Below are 16,354 nucleotides of genomic sequence, written 5' to 3'. Positions count from 1 at the left end.
TAAGTGAAAATAAGCAACAGTTGGGTGTGCAGTGAAAAAAAAACAAAAACAAAAACAAAAAAAGAAATAAAAATAAAAAAATTTCACAAAAGCGAAATAAAATTTCCTATTTCAGTTAAGTGAAGAAAAAAAACACAAAATAGAAAGAAAAATCTTTACGTCTAAGGGACATGATTTCGGATATTTATTTATAGTCACATACTGCAGTCGGCATACTGATTGTTTTTTCCATTATGAAATGGATGGTGGATAATTAAACCTAATTTCATTTTGTTTTATTTCACTTAAGTGCAAAAATATTCCTTGATGAGGAAATAAGATTAAATGTCAAAACGGCTCGCCGTAGTCCGTGTGAACCTTAAAGGAATATTGTTTCACTTAATATTGGCGCATTATCAGATGATGTTGTCAGAGCAAACAGTGCATATTTTCAAAATGAAGTTATATAACCACTACAGAATATATATTTCTGTGATAAGCCGGAACGATTAACGCTTCATCGGGTAATTGTTATGATAATCCAGTATTTTACTGCGGTTTTCCAACTCCGATTCCGGATATTTCTTATTTCCGTTTTTATTTTTATATCCACACTACGTGAGGCCAGTTAGACGTTTCGTCGAAATTCGTCGGCCGTGAAAGTATCGGAAAGATCTATTTCTGTATTTTCTCGTGCGATTTTCCACAGCTCTTGATTCGATCGGAAAGGTAAGTAACTTGGTATCGTACGATGCTCTTGTCATTTAATCTGTTGCCAACTTCGCACTTTCATGTGACAGAAAATCTAGAAAGTTGGTTGTCAGCATCGTTCTAGCTCTGAAGCGAAGTTAGTGATACAATTTGTTAAAACTCATTTATGCACAAAACTCTTTATTTTGCACATATTATCTGGACATGTGCTAGAAGTGGGAAATCTCACGCTCGCATGGATAGAATATATCGATCTCGAACTCGTACTTCCTGTGGCCAAGGCTCTTTGCAACTAACCGGTCGTGGTGTGTGCCTACTTTACTGTAGGATTTTTCTATCTTACATGTCTGATTCTCAAGTCTAGCCAATCGAACACATGTCAATATAGTCTTCAAATGAAATCACAATATGTTCACCACATGAGAGATGTCTTAAAGTAATGATGCACACGGCCATACATATAATGATGTGTTTCTCAATGACGTAGTAGTAGTGTTGTACCTGCTGTTTGGCGGAAAACAAAATGGCAGACATTTTATCGTAATTAGGTCACCACTAGGTGTCGCTTTAATTTAGCATCATTGCCAATTTAATTTTCCTTTACATTGTGTGTTAAAGTAATATTGTCTTTGCTAAGGAACAAATATTTTCGGGTAATGTTTCGAAAGCATGAATACACCGATAAAAAGTTATGTGTCGCGTCTGCGTTCGAAATTTTTTTTCCTCTTCTATTATGATACAGATTACATGGAACACTATGCATTATTAAATCTGTGTAGAGCGATGGTAAGAAACTGGAAAATTATTGCTTTTATTATAAGTAAAAAAGAAATAGTTACTTCAGATGGAAATCACCATATGTGGCTATGTTCAGCGAAACATAAAAATAATCATATAAGCATCAACTGTGAGAGTGGCCTTCTACGGTCCAACACTCTCCAATTTATTAACTGAAAATTCTACAATAAATCAAAACAAAGTCCTCATGGCATATCGTGTCTTAATCCTGACTAATATTGCCTATTGTCAGCTTCTATATATTCCTAGGCTGTAAATGTGTAAATGCGAAAAAATAATCAGTTAGATGTTCAGTTACTATCGTAATTATAATCACTATTTCAAAGCGATGGATCAACTGTTTTCCAGGACCGCGAAGACTTGTGTGAGACCTCCACCATTCCACTACATTTTCATCGATGGGTGACTACTAACTTCTAACCTATAAAACATTTGAAGGATTTTCTGATAGTAGTGGAAGTAATGCTGTCCCATGCTGTCGTGACCTATGACAACATTACTGCCTTAGATGGAGCCTTACGATTCCCCCCCCTTTGGTTTTCTCCACAGTACCATTAAAACGCCACTCGTCATATAGCTCTCCAAGCTTGTCTTTAAAAGGTTTGTTCCAGGAAACATCTGCTGGCTGGTGCTTAAATGTGCAACCTTCCAAATAACACAGAGGTGGATGTTGAACTTCTGGCATACCAGCTTTTTAACATCCTTTTTTATTAATTGCCGCAGAATGGGTCCCACATCAGCAATCGCCTGTCAGTGTCAGGGTTTTCCATAAGAGCTGGTCGCCGGCCAATTTGACCGGCTACTTTGATCATTTGGCTGCTTAAACCAATCCAGTTCCGTAATAATGTTCCGTACACGACTACATGTACACGACAGGCCAGCCTCCTACTTTCACTACACAGCCTACTACTAACAAAACTATGGAAAACCCTGCAGTGTTATTAACATCCCAAATTTTCTTCAGACAGTTCTTTATAGTTTCTCTGGATGTCACATATAGATAGAGGACGAGTTCCAGGCAAATTTACTAGTGGGGCCATTTTTTGTGCCCTCAGTATAAGCTGCTAGTGTAACTGTAATTTTTTTTGTCATGCCCTGTATTATAAACACAGACTTCATTGGCACCTTTTAATGCTAATGTTGATTGACCTGGCATGTCAAACCACACAGGTGTTTTGTCTATATTCACGATAAACCTATTGGGATACTATCGGAGCTGCTGCATCCAGATTACAATATATAAGCAAATTGTCAACACGATCATCAGTCAGGGAAACGATAAGTTGTGCGATTTGGGTAGATTGCCTGAATGAAATGTTGTCCTTTTTTTTTAACTTTGTAAAGCACCCATAGGAAGCTTTGCATGACTGGCTTCAGTTTGCCTTAAAGTGTAAAGCTTTCCCGGTCACCAGGATACCACACAGACTTTCGACTTCCTTTATAACTTTAAAGGAATGTCACAATTTTTCTAGTTCATGACATAGTTCTGGTATTTATTGACAGTTCCAATCAGAATGGCTATAGATTGATATTATTGTAATGTTATATAATGACATACAATCGATCAGAGACTGATAGATCATGACCTAGTTACTACATCTCTTGACAGAAGTTGACACAGTCTAATTGTCATTTCATACACAACTACAGGTCACTATGAGTACAAATTACAACAATGTTTATGTTAGTACAATTTTTTACATCAATGCCAAAACATTTGTTAATTTGTTTAACAATGTTTGGCGAATTACACAGACTTATCCAGTGATGCCTTGGTTTTTCTTTGATCTTTTCCTGGTAATAAAATCCCATACCATGTGATCACATATGTGATATCTAAAATATCGCATGGTTCTCTCTGATTGGTCCACACTTCATTAGGGAGGTGGTGCCCATTTCCAAGTGGGCAAGGCAGATAAACAAAGACATAGGAAAGATTTCCAACAAATCTTTAATACATTAAAAAAATCAGAGAGATTTTGTTAAATTGATATTCGTCGTTTTGATGTTAGTTAACACATTCCTGTAAAAATGTTCAACACGTTACTTACGCGAGTGCAGAGATCAGCACATGAACACTGTATTGCCCTACATTGAATAAAAGTTGTGTAACTGATACTGAGCATGGCCTCTGCGTTCCAAAGCATTCCAATAATTTTCCTTGTTCTCTTATGTTTTGAACATTTTGTTCCCACTGTTTCCACATTCCAATGCTCGACTTAATCACTGAGCCTCCAACAGCCTTTTGTAGGCACTGACACCAGTACTACGATGACCGGTCCTTTCCATAATTGACTGCTCATCAAACCCTGGTGCAAATAGATAACAAATCAACATATCATCAAGATCGCTGAAAACACGGGCGTCGATGTTTCTTAAGTCTTTCCATACGTTGTCCAGCTCCACCATCTCTTGACATCTACTAACGAAACGAATTATTACTGTGACAGAAAATGGGATGGGTAAGAAAATAGCGAAAAAATCATTAACTTGACGCTTGTAATGTATCAGATAAATCACACTCGTCCTTCGAACTTGTGTGATATATCCGATACATTGCTCGTGCCCATTATGTATCTATTACATGATGGTATAGACTCTGTTTATAACTTTATAGTTACACCTAACAACCTTCCGAGTCTGAAACTTTGTGTTGTATTAAAAGCTCCTTCCTTGGAGAATTGCAGATGTTTATAAGCATGAATATGGTAGCCCAAAAAAGATTATACTTCATCTTGATTTAATGAAAACATAACACAATTTTTCATGCAGTAAATATTTAATAAAACAGTGATTATTGTTGAAATCAAAGTGTATATCTATCATCAAATCTTGGACAAGTGTGTTTTTACTCGGTGCAAGTGTATTTTGGATTCCACTGGACCGTTGAGCCAGTAGATTTCAAACTATTTTTCTTGCCCTGATAATGAAAGTAACTTTCCATGAACATGGGTGTTCATATGCATGGCAAACTAGAACATTGTAACACACTTTGTCTGCCAGACCCATAGCCAAAGGTTACACATGTAATCTATAGTACAATTGTTAGTTCTCAATACCCATCTACACAGAGTTGAGACGGTGTCAGTATACAGGTGGTAGTTAGAGTGTTGAGATGGTGTGAGCCGTTGTTTTAACTGAATTTCAATCATGTCTGTGAGTGAGAGAGATTTAGAGCCTATACTGTGCAGGTGTTTGAGTACCACAGCACTTGGCACATGCACGGTATGCTAACAATGGTGATTGCTTTAAGGAACTTTCAATCAATTTCAATGATGTTTCATTCAACAAAATTTTGGAATTATATTCAAAAGGATTGGAAGTAACATGTATTGTATGATGCCAAATTAAGACTCATCAAATCTATCTTGTTTTTCAGGAAAAGCAGGATTTTGTCAAAATTTGGTCTAAAGCATACTCAGATGAAGGGAAATCTTTTTTTGTTTGGTCTCACCCCCTGGGACCAGTCTTGAGCAGTTGGATGCAATAGGGGAAATAGAACAAATTCTATTAAATCCTACTTATCCCTACGAGTGATTGGATTTCACTTAAACTTGGTCTGAAGCATTTAGGTGAAAGGAAAGTGGTTTTGTATAAATTTCAATTTGGTTTTCAGTCCACTGGGTTGGACAGAATGGGACCCAATAGGGGAAATGGAGCAAATTCTTTGAAATTCTTCCACTGCTATAGTAATATTAGATTTTGTCCAAATTTGGTCTGAGGCATTCTTTAGTTAAGGGGAATCAGTTTGTATAATGGTTGTTTTCTGTCCCTTCAGGCAGGAGGGGCGTAGTACAGTAGGAGAAATAGGGGAAATTCTTTCAAGTAATTTTGATACGTCGAAAGACGGGACTTATTATGTTTTCACGCGTGCAGGCGGCCACACATAGGTTTCCGATAACTTGAATAATTTTTTACAGATTACTTTGAAACTTCACATGAAGGTTTATTACCATAAAAGCCAGGTCAAGTTGATAACCAAAAATGTTTGCACAATTTTCACACAATATTTACAGAGTTATGGCCCTTGGTATGTTTGCAAAATAGGTTTCCGATCAATAATTCGTGAAATATTTTTACAGATTAATTGGAAACTTCACATGAAGGTTTATTACCATAAAAGCCAGGTCAAGTTTGACAACCAAAATTTTTCGCCCATTGTTTACAGAGTTATGGCCCTTGGTACATTTGCAAAATAGGTTCCCCTCAATTACTTGAGTAATTTTTCATTTATTAATTTGAAATTTTGTATGAAGGTTTATTACAAAAATAGATGGGCGTATATTGTTCCGTCCTGCATTACTCTTGTTCTTCTATACTTTAGGAATGGCTGTTAGTTGTCTCAATTTGGGTTGAGACATATGCTTGGGTGAAGGGGATCAATTTTGTGATGACAACAGTGGGCTCAGGAGCAAATGGCAGACTCTCATATATCCTGTAAAATTTCAGACATTTTTTCACCTCTCATGTTGGGAAGAGAAATACTTTCGTGGAAAAAATATTTGCTTTTCAGGCATGCAGAGATCTAGTTGCTTAATGTTTGTATAGGCCCACTGGCTGGTGAATAAAGGACACATTGGGCTGGATAATAGTTTAATTGCCCCTTCTTATGATAGACTGTTTCGTAGGTAGTTAATTATATTTACACAAGTCATTTTCTCTTCCTAGGTAATGGAAACATGTGAAGTTTGAAAGGGAAGTGTTGCAAGTGAAAGAGACTCGATAAAGCTAAAAATGGAAGTAGTCGACAAAGATGTCTCTAACTTGGAACACAAAACTGCCAATGCATTGAAAAATGCACCACAGCAGCTTGGTATCACCACTGCTTTGACAGAAATCCAGTCTGAGGCTGCAGACTTAACACGGTCACTGGAAACTGACACAATTGAGACACAAATGGAAATAACTGAGAAGAGTATTTCATATGACAACCAGGCCCAAGTAGACTTAAGTGACATAATTGAATTACAACTTAATGAAGATTTCAGTACTAGTCCTGACACATTCAAGGATACCGATGAAAATGATGACCATGGTGAATTTAAGTCAAAACAAAAAGTTATTGAGGATGAAACAAATGCAGACATTCACTCCATAAGGAATGAAACTGGAGGTGATTGTGATGTTACATGTAGGTCTGTGGACTCTGATTATAATGACAAAGCCAAAAAGAATGATGATCCAGAGATAGAATCTATTAATGAAAAAAAGGCTAATGATGTCGGTATCAACACTGGAAGTATAACTGATAGTGCTTCTGAGGATGAAAATACTTTAAAATCTGCCTATGAGGCAAAAGGTGATGATAATTGTAACACTAACAATTTTGCAGAGAATAGTGAAGAAAATGGAATATTTATCAATGATGGTGACATTGTGACAGCAATTGATGTGTATGGTCGAGGAAAACGCACAAAACATGAAAGAAATTCCAAGGAAAATATATCTGATAATGAAGTGATGGAGGAGGAAAATTTGTTATCACTTCGTAGCCGGCGAAGTGAACAAAACCATGCCAAACATTCATGCTCAAGGAGCCCAAATAGAAGACATTCAAGTCCAGGTAATTGTCATAGTATCACAAGCAGTAAATTGCAAGTTTAATACTTCACATTTGTTGATGTAAAAATTCAGTGTTATTTTTAATTGCTATGTGTTAAAATGTGCTTTCATTTACTACATGGCAAACCTGCATACTACCTGAAGGGCCAAGTGAACTTATGCCATGGTGCAGTGTTTGTCGTCGGGCATCAACTTTTTCCATTGAACAAATTCTTCCCAATAATCAATGAACCAAACGTTTTGATATTTAGCTGGTATGCTCCTAGGATGAAACCTGAGGAAGTTTGCGAAAAAAAATGACCTTGAATGATGCAAGATCAAATTTACCTTTAAATGACTTCTTTTCATAACTAAAAAGCCTATATACATGATATTTGGCTGATATGTTCCTGGGATGAAAACTGACAAAGTTTGCAAAAACAAATGACCTTGACCAAGGTCATAGGGGTTAAATTTGTTAAAACAACTTCTTTTCATGAATTAAAAGGCCTAGAGGCATGATATTTGGCTGGTACAGTGAAACCTGTCTAATCCGACATCATGGGGGAGTGACATTTTTGGTCAGATTACACAGGGTGTTGGAAAGTCAGGTATTGTTGTCGACTTCACTTTGTACACAAAAATATATGCTACCACCGGTAGATACGTTAAGCATACAACTAATGTGCATACAAATACACTCTGGTGTTAAAAATAAAACAGAACAATGAAGTATTAATTTACTGACGTTTTAAGTTTGTTTTAATCATTTTAATACAATGTACATGTATGTTCTACATCTTTATACTGTACAGTGGTGACTACGATCGCATGGGGTATCTTTATGAACTTACCCCTATTTTAGAAATGTGTCCATTGTCACTTGTTTCCATGTGGATCTATTTTGCTAGTGCAAACTCTCGCATTGATGACAACATCGTCAGAATATCAGTCCGCCAGATCATTTGATTCCGACACGGAAAATTTTGTTATAGATACATATATGTGTAAAAAAAAACCTGACATATACTCACTATGGCAGGGTAAACTTACATGTGTACAGTACAATAATCCCCCCTTTGTTACCCCACCGCATGTACAGACTATCGCCACATCAAGCGGAACGGTTGTGTACACATCTGTGGTGCGATGATGACTTACGTGTTGGATTTACCAGGTATAATTAACTAACAAAGATAGCCTGTCGTCATAGAAATGTGTGTCGGAATTCAGAACTGACAGTGACCGGAAATATCAGTGTTTTAATACATTGACAAATAATGCAATTTCATGGGAATACGGTCTGTGTCGGATTTGACAGGATGTCAAAAAAGTCAGGTGTCGGATTAGACAGGTTTCACTGTATATATATATATATGTACCAGGCCTTTTATAATAAGTGTGTTGAAATTTTGTTTGTTACATGAATGACCATGATTCACATTCAAGGTCATAGAGGACAAATGTGTCAAAATATCTTCAATTCCAAATTTCATGATTTTTGTTCCATGCTGTATGTGAATTGATATAGTTTAGTGTTAATCTACTCTTAGTGTTTCTTAGAATATTACATTGAAATAAGATTAACAAATTGCAGTTTCTGCATATAATTGATACTGCATTTCAAAACACTGAATTTCTATAAACAACACTTAATATATCAATTTCCCACTCTTTCACATTTGAGAACATCAAACTTATCTATTGACATTCACTATCCAAATCTTAGATGCAGGTATTTAAATTCATAAATATATCATTCATATTTTTTATCATGATTTCATTTTTCATTTTAGGAAAAAAAACAAAATCAAGAAAGATGCCATCACGTAACTATGATGAGGAAAAAGTGATTTTACCATTGAAAAAAGGTATTATATATGTACTGATGATAAAAATATTGTGCATGAACCATTTTAAGTTCCATTTTTGTTGTAAAATACATCAGGTTATCCTTCTGTTTGTTCACCCATTGTCCATTTTTATCCATCTTTGTTTGGGTGGTTACACAACAAATCTGTGCACCTACATCTATATTTTTTTATCTGTGTCAATTTTTCGCCTTTTAACATCAGAAAGTGGGTTGTTCAACAACCCTCTGTGACCCACCTGTGGCCCCCCTTATTAATCCTTAACCTATCTCTTAGTGCTATATCTTGAGAAGAAGTAAATGTATAGGATATTAGTGCTGTTTCTTGAGAAGTACATATATAGGATGTTAGTGCTATTTCTTGAGAAGTACATATATAGGATGTTAGTACTGTTTCTTGAGAAGTACATATATAGGATGTTAGTGCTATTTCTTGAGAAGTACATATATAGGATGTTAGTACTGTTTCTTGAGAAGTACATATATAGGATGTTAGTGCTGTTTCTTGAGAAGTACATATATAGGATGTTAGTGCTGTTTCTTGAGAAGTACATATATAGGATGTTAGTGCTGTTTCTTGAGAAGTACATATATAGGATGTTAGTGCTGTTTCTTGAGAAGTACATATATAGGATGTTAGTGCTGTTTCTTGAGAAGTACATATATAGGATGTTAGTGCTGTTTCTTGAGAAGTACATATATAGGATGTTAGTGCTGTTTCTTGAGAAGTACATATATAGGATGTTAGTGCTGTTTCTTGAGAAGTACATATATAAGATGTTAGTGCTGTTTCTTGAGAAGTACATATATAGGATGTTAGTGCTGTTTCTTGAGAAATTATTGTTCAGGGGTGGAGGAGAGAATTGGTGATTGGTAAATACTCATTTGTTAATTGTCCAGGAATTGAGGAAGGAATTGGTGATTAGTAAATACTAATCTTTGTTGTCCAAGGACGGGATAGAGATAAGAATTGGTGATAAGTAAATACTCTTTTTTTTTTGTCAAGGATGGAGAAGAGAATTGGTGATCAGAAATGTCTTTGAGAAGTTTACAACAGTAGGGGGACTCAAACAAACACCAATGGATGTCTATTACCACCCACCTAAAGGAAGAAAACTTGTAAGTATTGAGATTTGGAGTAGTTTCAGACAGATTTGTAGCAATTATTTGTAGATCTATTTTTTCAGAAAAATGGAAACTTGGTACATAAAGTGAGGGGGTAATGTTACTATAGTTTATATAGACAAAAATACATTTTTGAGCATAATTTGTATATTTTCAATTGGAAATAGATCAGACTTGTTTAAATTGTTAGTAAAGGAAGACAATTTGTTGTCATGCACACATTGACCCTGGGTGACCCCTAGGGACTAATGAGCAGGAAAAAGTGTCAAATTGACTGAAAGTTCAAAAATCTTCTTCTCAGTGCTGAAAGATGATGGAATCAAATACTGTTCACGGATTGATTGGTCTAATGGTCCTTTACTAAAATCATAAATTTCATGACTGAAGGGTCTCGCATTTTCCCCATAGAGATAAAACTTGGTTAGAACTGTTAGTATAAGATGACCGTGTTATGTTATGCAAAATTGACCATGACTGACCACAGGGGCTGATAGGCATGGCCAAAAAGGATCATACTAAATGAAATTTTAAAAATCCTCGTCTCAAAACCCAAATATGGTAGAATCAGATCACTGGTGACATGTTTATGAAAACCATCAAAAAGAGATCTTCTCAATGACCTAAAGGCTTGTGAGAAAATCTTGAAATGACTTCTCAGGAAGATGTCTCGAATATTTTACCTGTTTATTGCAGCACTCTGTGTTAGATGTAGGTTTATTTCGATCCCCATGCCTACCTGCATGATCTATTATAAGGCAAAGTCCTCGAACTGCCAACAAATACTGCGTGATAAAAACAAGTTCAAATCGAATGATGGTGTGATGGTATGCCCATTTTGGTGCTGACTGACTCCCAGGGGCTGATGGGTAGGAACAAAAGGGGTGAAATTGAATTCAATAATCTTCTTCTCAACACCCAGATATGGTAGAATCAAATGCTCTTCATTAATATTAGGTGCTTTGATTATCAAAATGAGTCTCACATTTTTTCCTGGGGAGGAATAATAATTTTAGACTTTATTGTAATTTTCATAGAAGAATTGCCTTTTTGAACATAACCTTGTTATTTCCCACAGGAAATAACTTTACAAGAATAATCAGTACAGGATGACAGTTTTAATTGTATGCATATAATAACACAGGCCCACTATATTCAGTGTCACAATTTCTGTTTCATGACACTTGATAACAATCCTTTAACCTTTCTATTCAATAATGCGTATGTCAGGTGACCGTCAAGACCACTAAGTCTCTTGTTACCCTTTGTTAAAATTTTAAGTTCAGTTATATTGTTTTTGGGGAGCATTCATCAGTTTCGCTGATACTCTTGTTTGAGGTGCTTCATTCAAACATTCAAACACGAAGGAGATGCAGACAGCCATAAAGACAGTTAAAAGGTCAAGGGAGGAGGTGTCCAATTCAAGCAGGGTACTCCTGCAACTAGGTTGTCTCAGAGAAAGAGTCTAACAACAACAAAGGAAGGAGGAAAATCACGTTTCTCTTGAGTCCCAGAGGGACGGCAATAGGTCAACCAAGGGATTAGAACAGCTAAACTGGCAGGGAATCCTTTTGGAAATTAGGAATTGAAAGTTCAATTTCTAGTACAGGAACTAGTTATAGAGACCTCTTAAAGTTGGTCAAGGAGTTCAGGTCTCAAGTTAGAAGCTCGGATCCAACATTCCAGTTTAGAAATGGAGGCAGATAACATCAGATGTGTGAATAAAGAGGACAGTTAATGAAGGACTTCTCCTAAAATTTATTCAGATTGCAGCAGATACAGGGATAAGAAAGACAAGAATAGTCAACAAAGGTGTGCTAAATCAGAATCTCATTGACGAGATAGAAAAAATTGTTAGACAAGTGTGTAATAGAATGTGTACCTGTGTTGAAGTAGGTTTAAAACTCTGATTTATTTCAAAATGGAGATGCTACAGACGGTTATAAGTGCACTAGATAAAGGAAATCAGGTGGTGTCTAGTGGTCTTCATGATGCATAAAGCAGGTTCATGAAGTTTTGCATCGATGGCCAGCATTCCCAGTTCAAGGTAATGCTGTTCTGCCTCAGCTCTGTCCCTCAAGTGTTCACAAAGATTACGTCAGCAGCGGCTGCAACCTTCAGGAGAGATCAGCGGTGCAGTTATCAGTACCTGGAAAATTGTCTTATAAGTCTATGATGTCCAGTACAATCCAGTATATAAAGAATGTGTCAAGTGTTGGAGTTTTTCATAAATTGGGGAACAAAATAGGTCTTGTTCCCTACTCATGATCACACTCGAACACATCTAGAGCCAGATTTAAGGTCACCTGGGACAATGTCTCATGGTGACTCATTGCGATGGCAATTCCTGAGCTTCTTCTGTTGTACATATGTAAACTTTTAACATTTTCGACTTCTCAAAAAACACAGAACCAATTTCATTGAACTTTCACAGAAACCTTCCCCTTCCTTCCCCAGGAGCCTGAAAGGTCAATCTTCTTAACACCCAGATATGGTAGAATCAAATGCTCTTCATGGATGGAAACATCTTAAAGCTGACAATGCAAGTATGAAAAAATTAATTGTAAAATAGAAAAATAGTTACCATTTCCCTAATGCTTCAGAGATGTCTCTTATAATAATGCTATCTTTCAGTCAGTGGATCTGAGGAAGTGGTTGACATTTAAGTCCAAGCCAGCTTATGGTCTGGAAACTGGAAGATGTTTTTATCATCAATTAGCACAAGCAATTATGTGTCAGTCCTTGACAAGGGCAGTTTATGCAGCAACAAACAGATTACCGGTATATGACAACTTGTTTATGAAAATGGGTATTAATCTGAGTTCTGCCCTATAACATACATCGCAGACTTTCTGTGGCAATTGCTTCAGGAAAAAAAGGATTTTAAATGACCACTGTGGCAGAGTATAGAGCGGTTATTGTTGGAATTCATGTCCTAGGCAGCAATATTGAGTTAGACTAGCATTTGTGCAGACTTCTTAAAGGTCTATTAAATGTTCAGCCAAAGGTAAAGTTGATGACACTAAAGTGGAGTTAACAACTTTGGTATTGTTTAAGTTAGTGGTTTGTATATTTGAAAACATTGTTTCTGACATCTAGGTCATCATAGGGTCAGTAAGCTCCATGCTCTTTGTGCAAAATGTAAAACAAAATCTGGATGGAAACAAAACCGACACCATTGTGTGATGTGATTACATATATAACACACAATTTAGATTAGCTTTTACATGGGTGCATAATTGATGTATTCTGCTTTTTTTTTCTTTCATTGTAAAGAATTCCATGTCAACTGTGATTGTTTTTTTATAGTTGTTTATGTTCGATTATATGGGAAAGTTGATGACTTGGTCATTTGAGGTAAACAACCAGTGTTGGTAATGAGACAATTTTGGCCTGTTCTTTTTTATATCTCATTAAACAGACTTGACTTGATAGATATACAACCTGTTTTACAAAACCTGTCTGGTTTTCACAAAGTGTCTTCATTGGCCAGTCAGTACTAGCTAACTTTTATCAGAATTTTTATGGGCTGTAAGATCCATATTTGTCATGCATGTTTTCTTTTTGAGTGATTTTAAATTGTATTTGTTGTTTCTCTTTGACACTTCTGGGTCAGACGTTAGTATTACTATGTTCATGTGGTGAGATGCATGTGGTGAAAGTGGTTTGGTAGCTGTATATCAGCATCTGGACACTCATGAATGCTTTTAAAGTTTTCATGATTATGATCAGTTGTACAGATAAAGAGCTTTAAACTTATAAAAACAGTCTCTCTTGATGACATTAAATAGATTGTTAAAGATGTATAGTTAATTATTTAATTCAGCCAATCATTTATAACAAGTCAGCGAGTGTGTCACATGTACAGTGCAGATTTATTGTTTACAATCACCTTTTTTATTTCAGAGATCCATGAAAGAAATCATTGATTACTGTAAGTATGAGAACAAATTAAACATATAAATGATAATCTTTATAGAACCACATATACAAGTATAAAGACAATCCATATTCATTACGACAGTAGTACATCATCACATCAAGTTTTATATTATAGTACATCATAACATCAAAATTAGCAACTAAAACTATCAGGTGATGTCATTTGGGAAGGTCACATTGTATGAGGCATCACATTGTATGATGCGTCACATTGTATGATGCATCACATTGTATGAGGCATCACATTGTATGATGTGTGTCACATTGTATGAGGCATCACATTGTAGGATGTGTCACATTGTATGATGTGTCACATTGTATGATGCGTCACATTTTATGGGTGGGTACTACTGTAACAGCAGATAAGATTTTGGATGGGATTTTTTGTCAGCATTAAAGGGTGAAAAAAGGGATTGAACGGATCTTTCTTAAACCTCATATTAAGAGTCCCCCTATCCCTAGTTAAGCCCTCTTGATCTTGGTACTGGTCAGAAATATGATATCGCTGACAAGCTGCCATCTTTGATTTTGACTTTAAAGTCTTTCTCAAATTTCATATGAAGAGCCCACTTTGTCCTTAAGTTTTGCTCTTTTGATTTTGTGACTGGTCAAGAAAACAAAATGGCTTAAAGATAGCCATCTTGGATTATGACTTCGAAAGTTTGTTATTTCTTTTTCTTTTGAGATGGTCTTGACCAGGTGTTGTTATCTTTTGGGTATGTTTGAAATCCAAGATGGTCACCATCTTGAAAAACATTTTAAACTTCTTCTCCAGTTCCACTGGTGCCATTGAGCTAAAACATTTTGGGAATATTAAGGAAAGTTAGCCAACAAAGTGTTGTCATTTTTTGACCTTGTCAAAACTTTGATACGGCAGCCAGGGAGGCCATTTTGTAATATGATTACGCAATCCTGGTTTTCCTGTGCCACACCTATTTCAAACTTTTCAAGTTCCACCAGTGGGATTGAGCTCCAACTTGTTCGGTTACCTACCCCTCACCAAAACTACCATTTGCATCATGGAAAACAGCTTCTTGGTAAGATTTCATTCAAAATAGAAAAAATAACCCTTCTCCCTGCAGAAAGTTTTTGTAGTTGGATGACCATTAAGGCCCATGGGCCTCTTGTACAGTCTCAGTTTAAGTTTCATTGTTAAATATAGTAAATAATGTTCTATATCTGTAGCTCATTTTGTTTCAGTAAAACGAACAGGGTCTCCATTCACAGAGGACAACTTTTCACTTCTGAGGCGTCCAATATTTGAACCTCCTTATGAAGTAGTACGACATGCAGGAAAATCTAAAGGGAGAGCTGCTGTGGTGAAAGATGAAGATTCCTCTTTTGATACATCGCTTGACAAGCCAGAAGTTGTGATTGAAAGAGCTGATGAGGGGGAGGAGATGGAGGAAGAAAACAATGAAGAAGTCAAAAAAGATAAACCATTGACATCTACACCTGTATCATCCATTGTAAAGCGTGCAAAAATAAAAGTGACTCCCATGAGATCCACTTTCAAGTACCAGGGAAGGGGTAGACCTCCCAAAAATAAAATGCTTCCACATGCTTTAGCAAAAACAAAAAGCCTTCTTTATCGACATTCATCAAAACATGGATATCATGGAGTTACAGAGACACTGATCAAAGATGTTACAGTGACAATGCCAGATCTTTCCAGACAAAGTAGTGACTTGGATGATTCAAGTATGCCTGAATCACCCCCAGCAAAGAAATTCAGGGCAACTGCACGCAAGAGTACTACCCAGAAGTATTTCAAGCCCCCAATACGTAATTCTAGGTAATGGCTTTGGTGTCACAGGTAGCATTTTCAAAACTTGGCTTGAAAGATTTGAGATTTGACCTTTCTCAGAGCTTGATTGCATTTTAAGCACCTGTCATAGATTTACAATATACGGTCAGATGAACTGACTTGTTTTGTAATTTTAGCTTTCAAATAATTATTATGTACATATTTTAGTGTTTAACTTATCTAAGCATTTTTAGTCTCATGGTGACCTATTGTCATCACCTTCATCCTACGTCATGCATTTGTTAATGATTTAACATTTTCCACTTCGTCTGAAAATCTCCTGAACTGATTTCAATGAAATTTTGAAGAAATCTTCCATTCCCAGATGAAACAAAATAGTGAATTGTACGGTCATCACTCCATAGGGGCCTGAGGGGAGGGGCCAGAAGGGGATCAAATTTACTCAGATTTCAAAAATCTTCTTCTCAAAACCCAGATATGGTATAATCAAATGCTCTTCATGGATGGAAGCATCTTAAGGTAGTTTACCAATTTCATGGGCCAAGGGTCACGCATTTCCCTGAGGGGAGGAGGTAAATTTTACTCTAGTTTATATAGGAAAAATAGATTTTTGAGTTTAATTT

General features: G+C 36.2%; 1 protein-coding gene across 1 annotated transcript in view; it reads left to right on the top strand.

The window, feature by feature from the left end:
• The first annotated feature begins 636 nt into the window (after positions 1 to 636).
• The window catches only part of LOC132556682 (uncharacterized), a 40,901-nt gene continuing 25,183 nt past the window's right edge, over positions 637 to 16,354 (top strand). The window contains exons 1-6 of the mRNA XM_060221116.1: positions 637 to 708; positions 6,157 to 7,051; positions 8,826 to 8,900; positions 9,906 to 10,018; positions 13,928 to 13,955; positions 15,164 to 15,758. Of these exons, the coding sequence (XP_060077099.1) occupies positions 6,223 to 7,051; positions 8,826 to 8,900; positions 9,906 to 10,018; positions 13,928 to 13,955; positions 15,164 to 15,758 (1,640 nt within the window). The 5' untranslated portion in view covers positions 637 to 708; positions 6,157 to 6,222. The remainder of the gene's footprint in view (positions 709 to 6,156; positions 7,052 to 8,825; positions 8,901 to 9,905; positions 10,019 to 13,927; positions 13,956 to 15,163; positions 15,759 to 16,354) is intronic.

The sequence above is a fragment of the Ylistrum balloti genome, unplaced genomic scaffold, assembly GCF_031769215.1.
Source record: "Ylistrum balloti isolate Yb309-2 unplaced genomic scaffold, AGI_CSIRO_Ybal_v1 Utg370584, whole genome shotgun sequence".
NCBI lineage: Eukaryota > Metazoa > Mollusca > Bivalvia > Pectinida > Pectinidae > Ylistrum > Ylistrum balloti.
The sequence above is the reverse complement of the archived record's forward strand: the minus strand, read 5'-3'. Positions and strand labels throughout refer to the sequence as shown.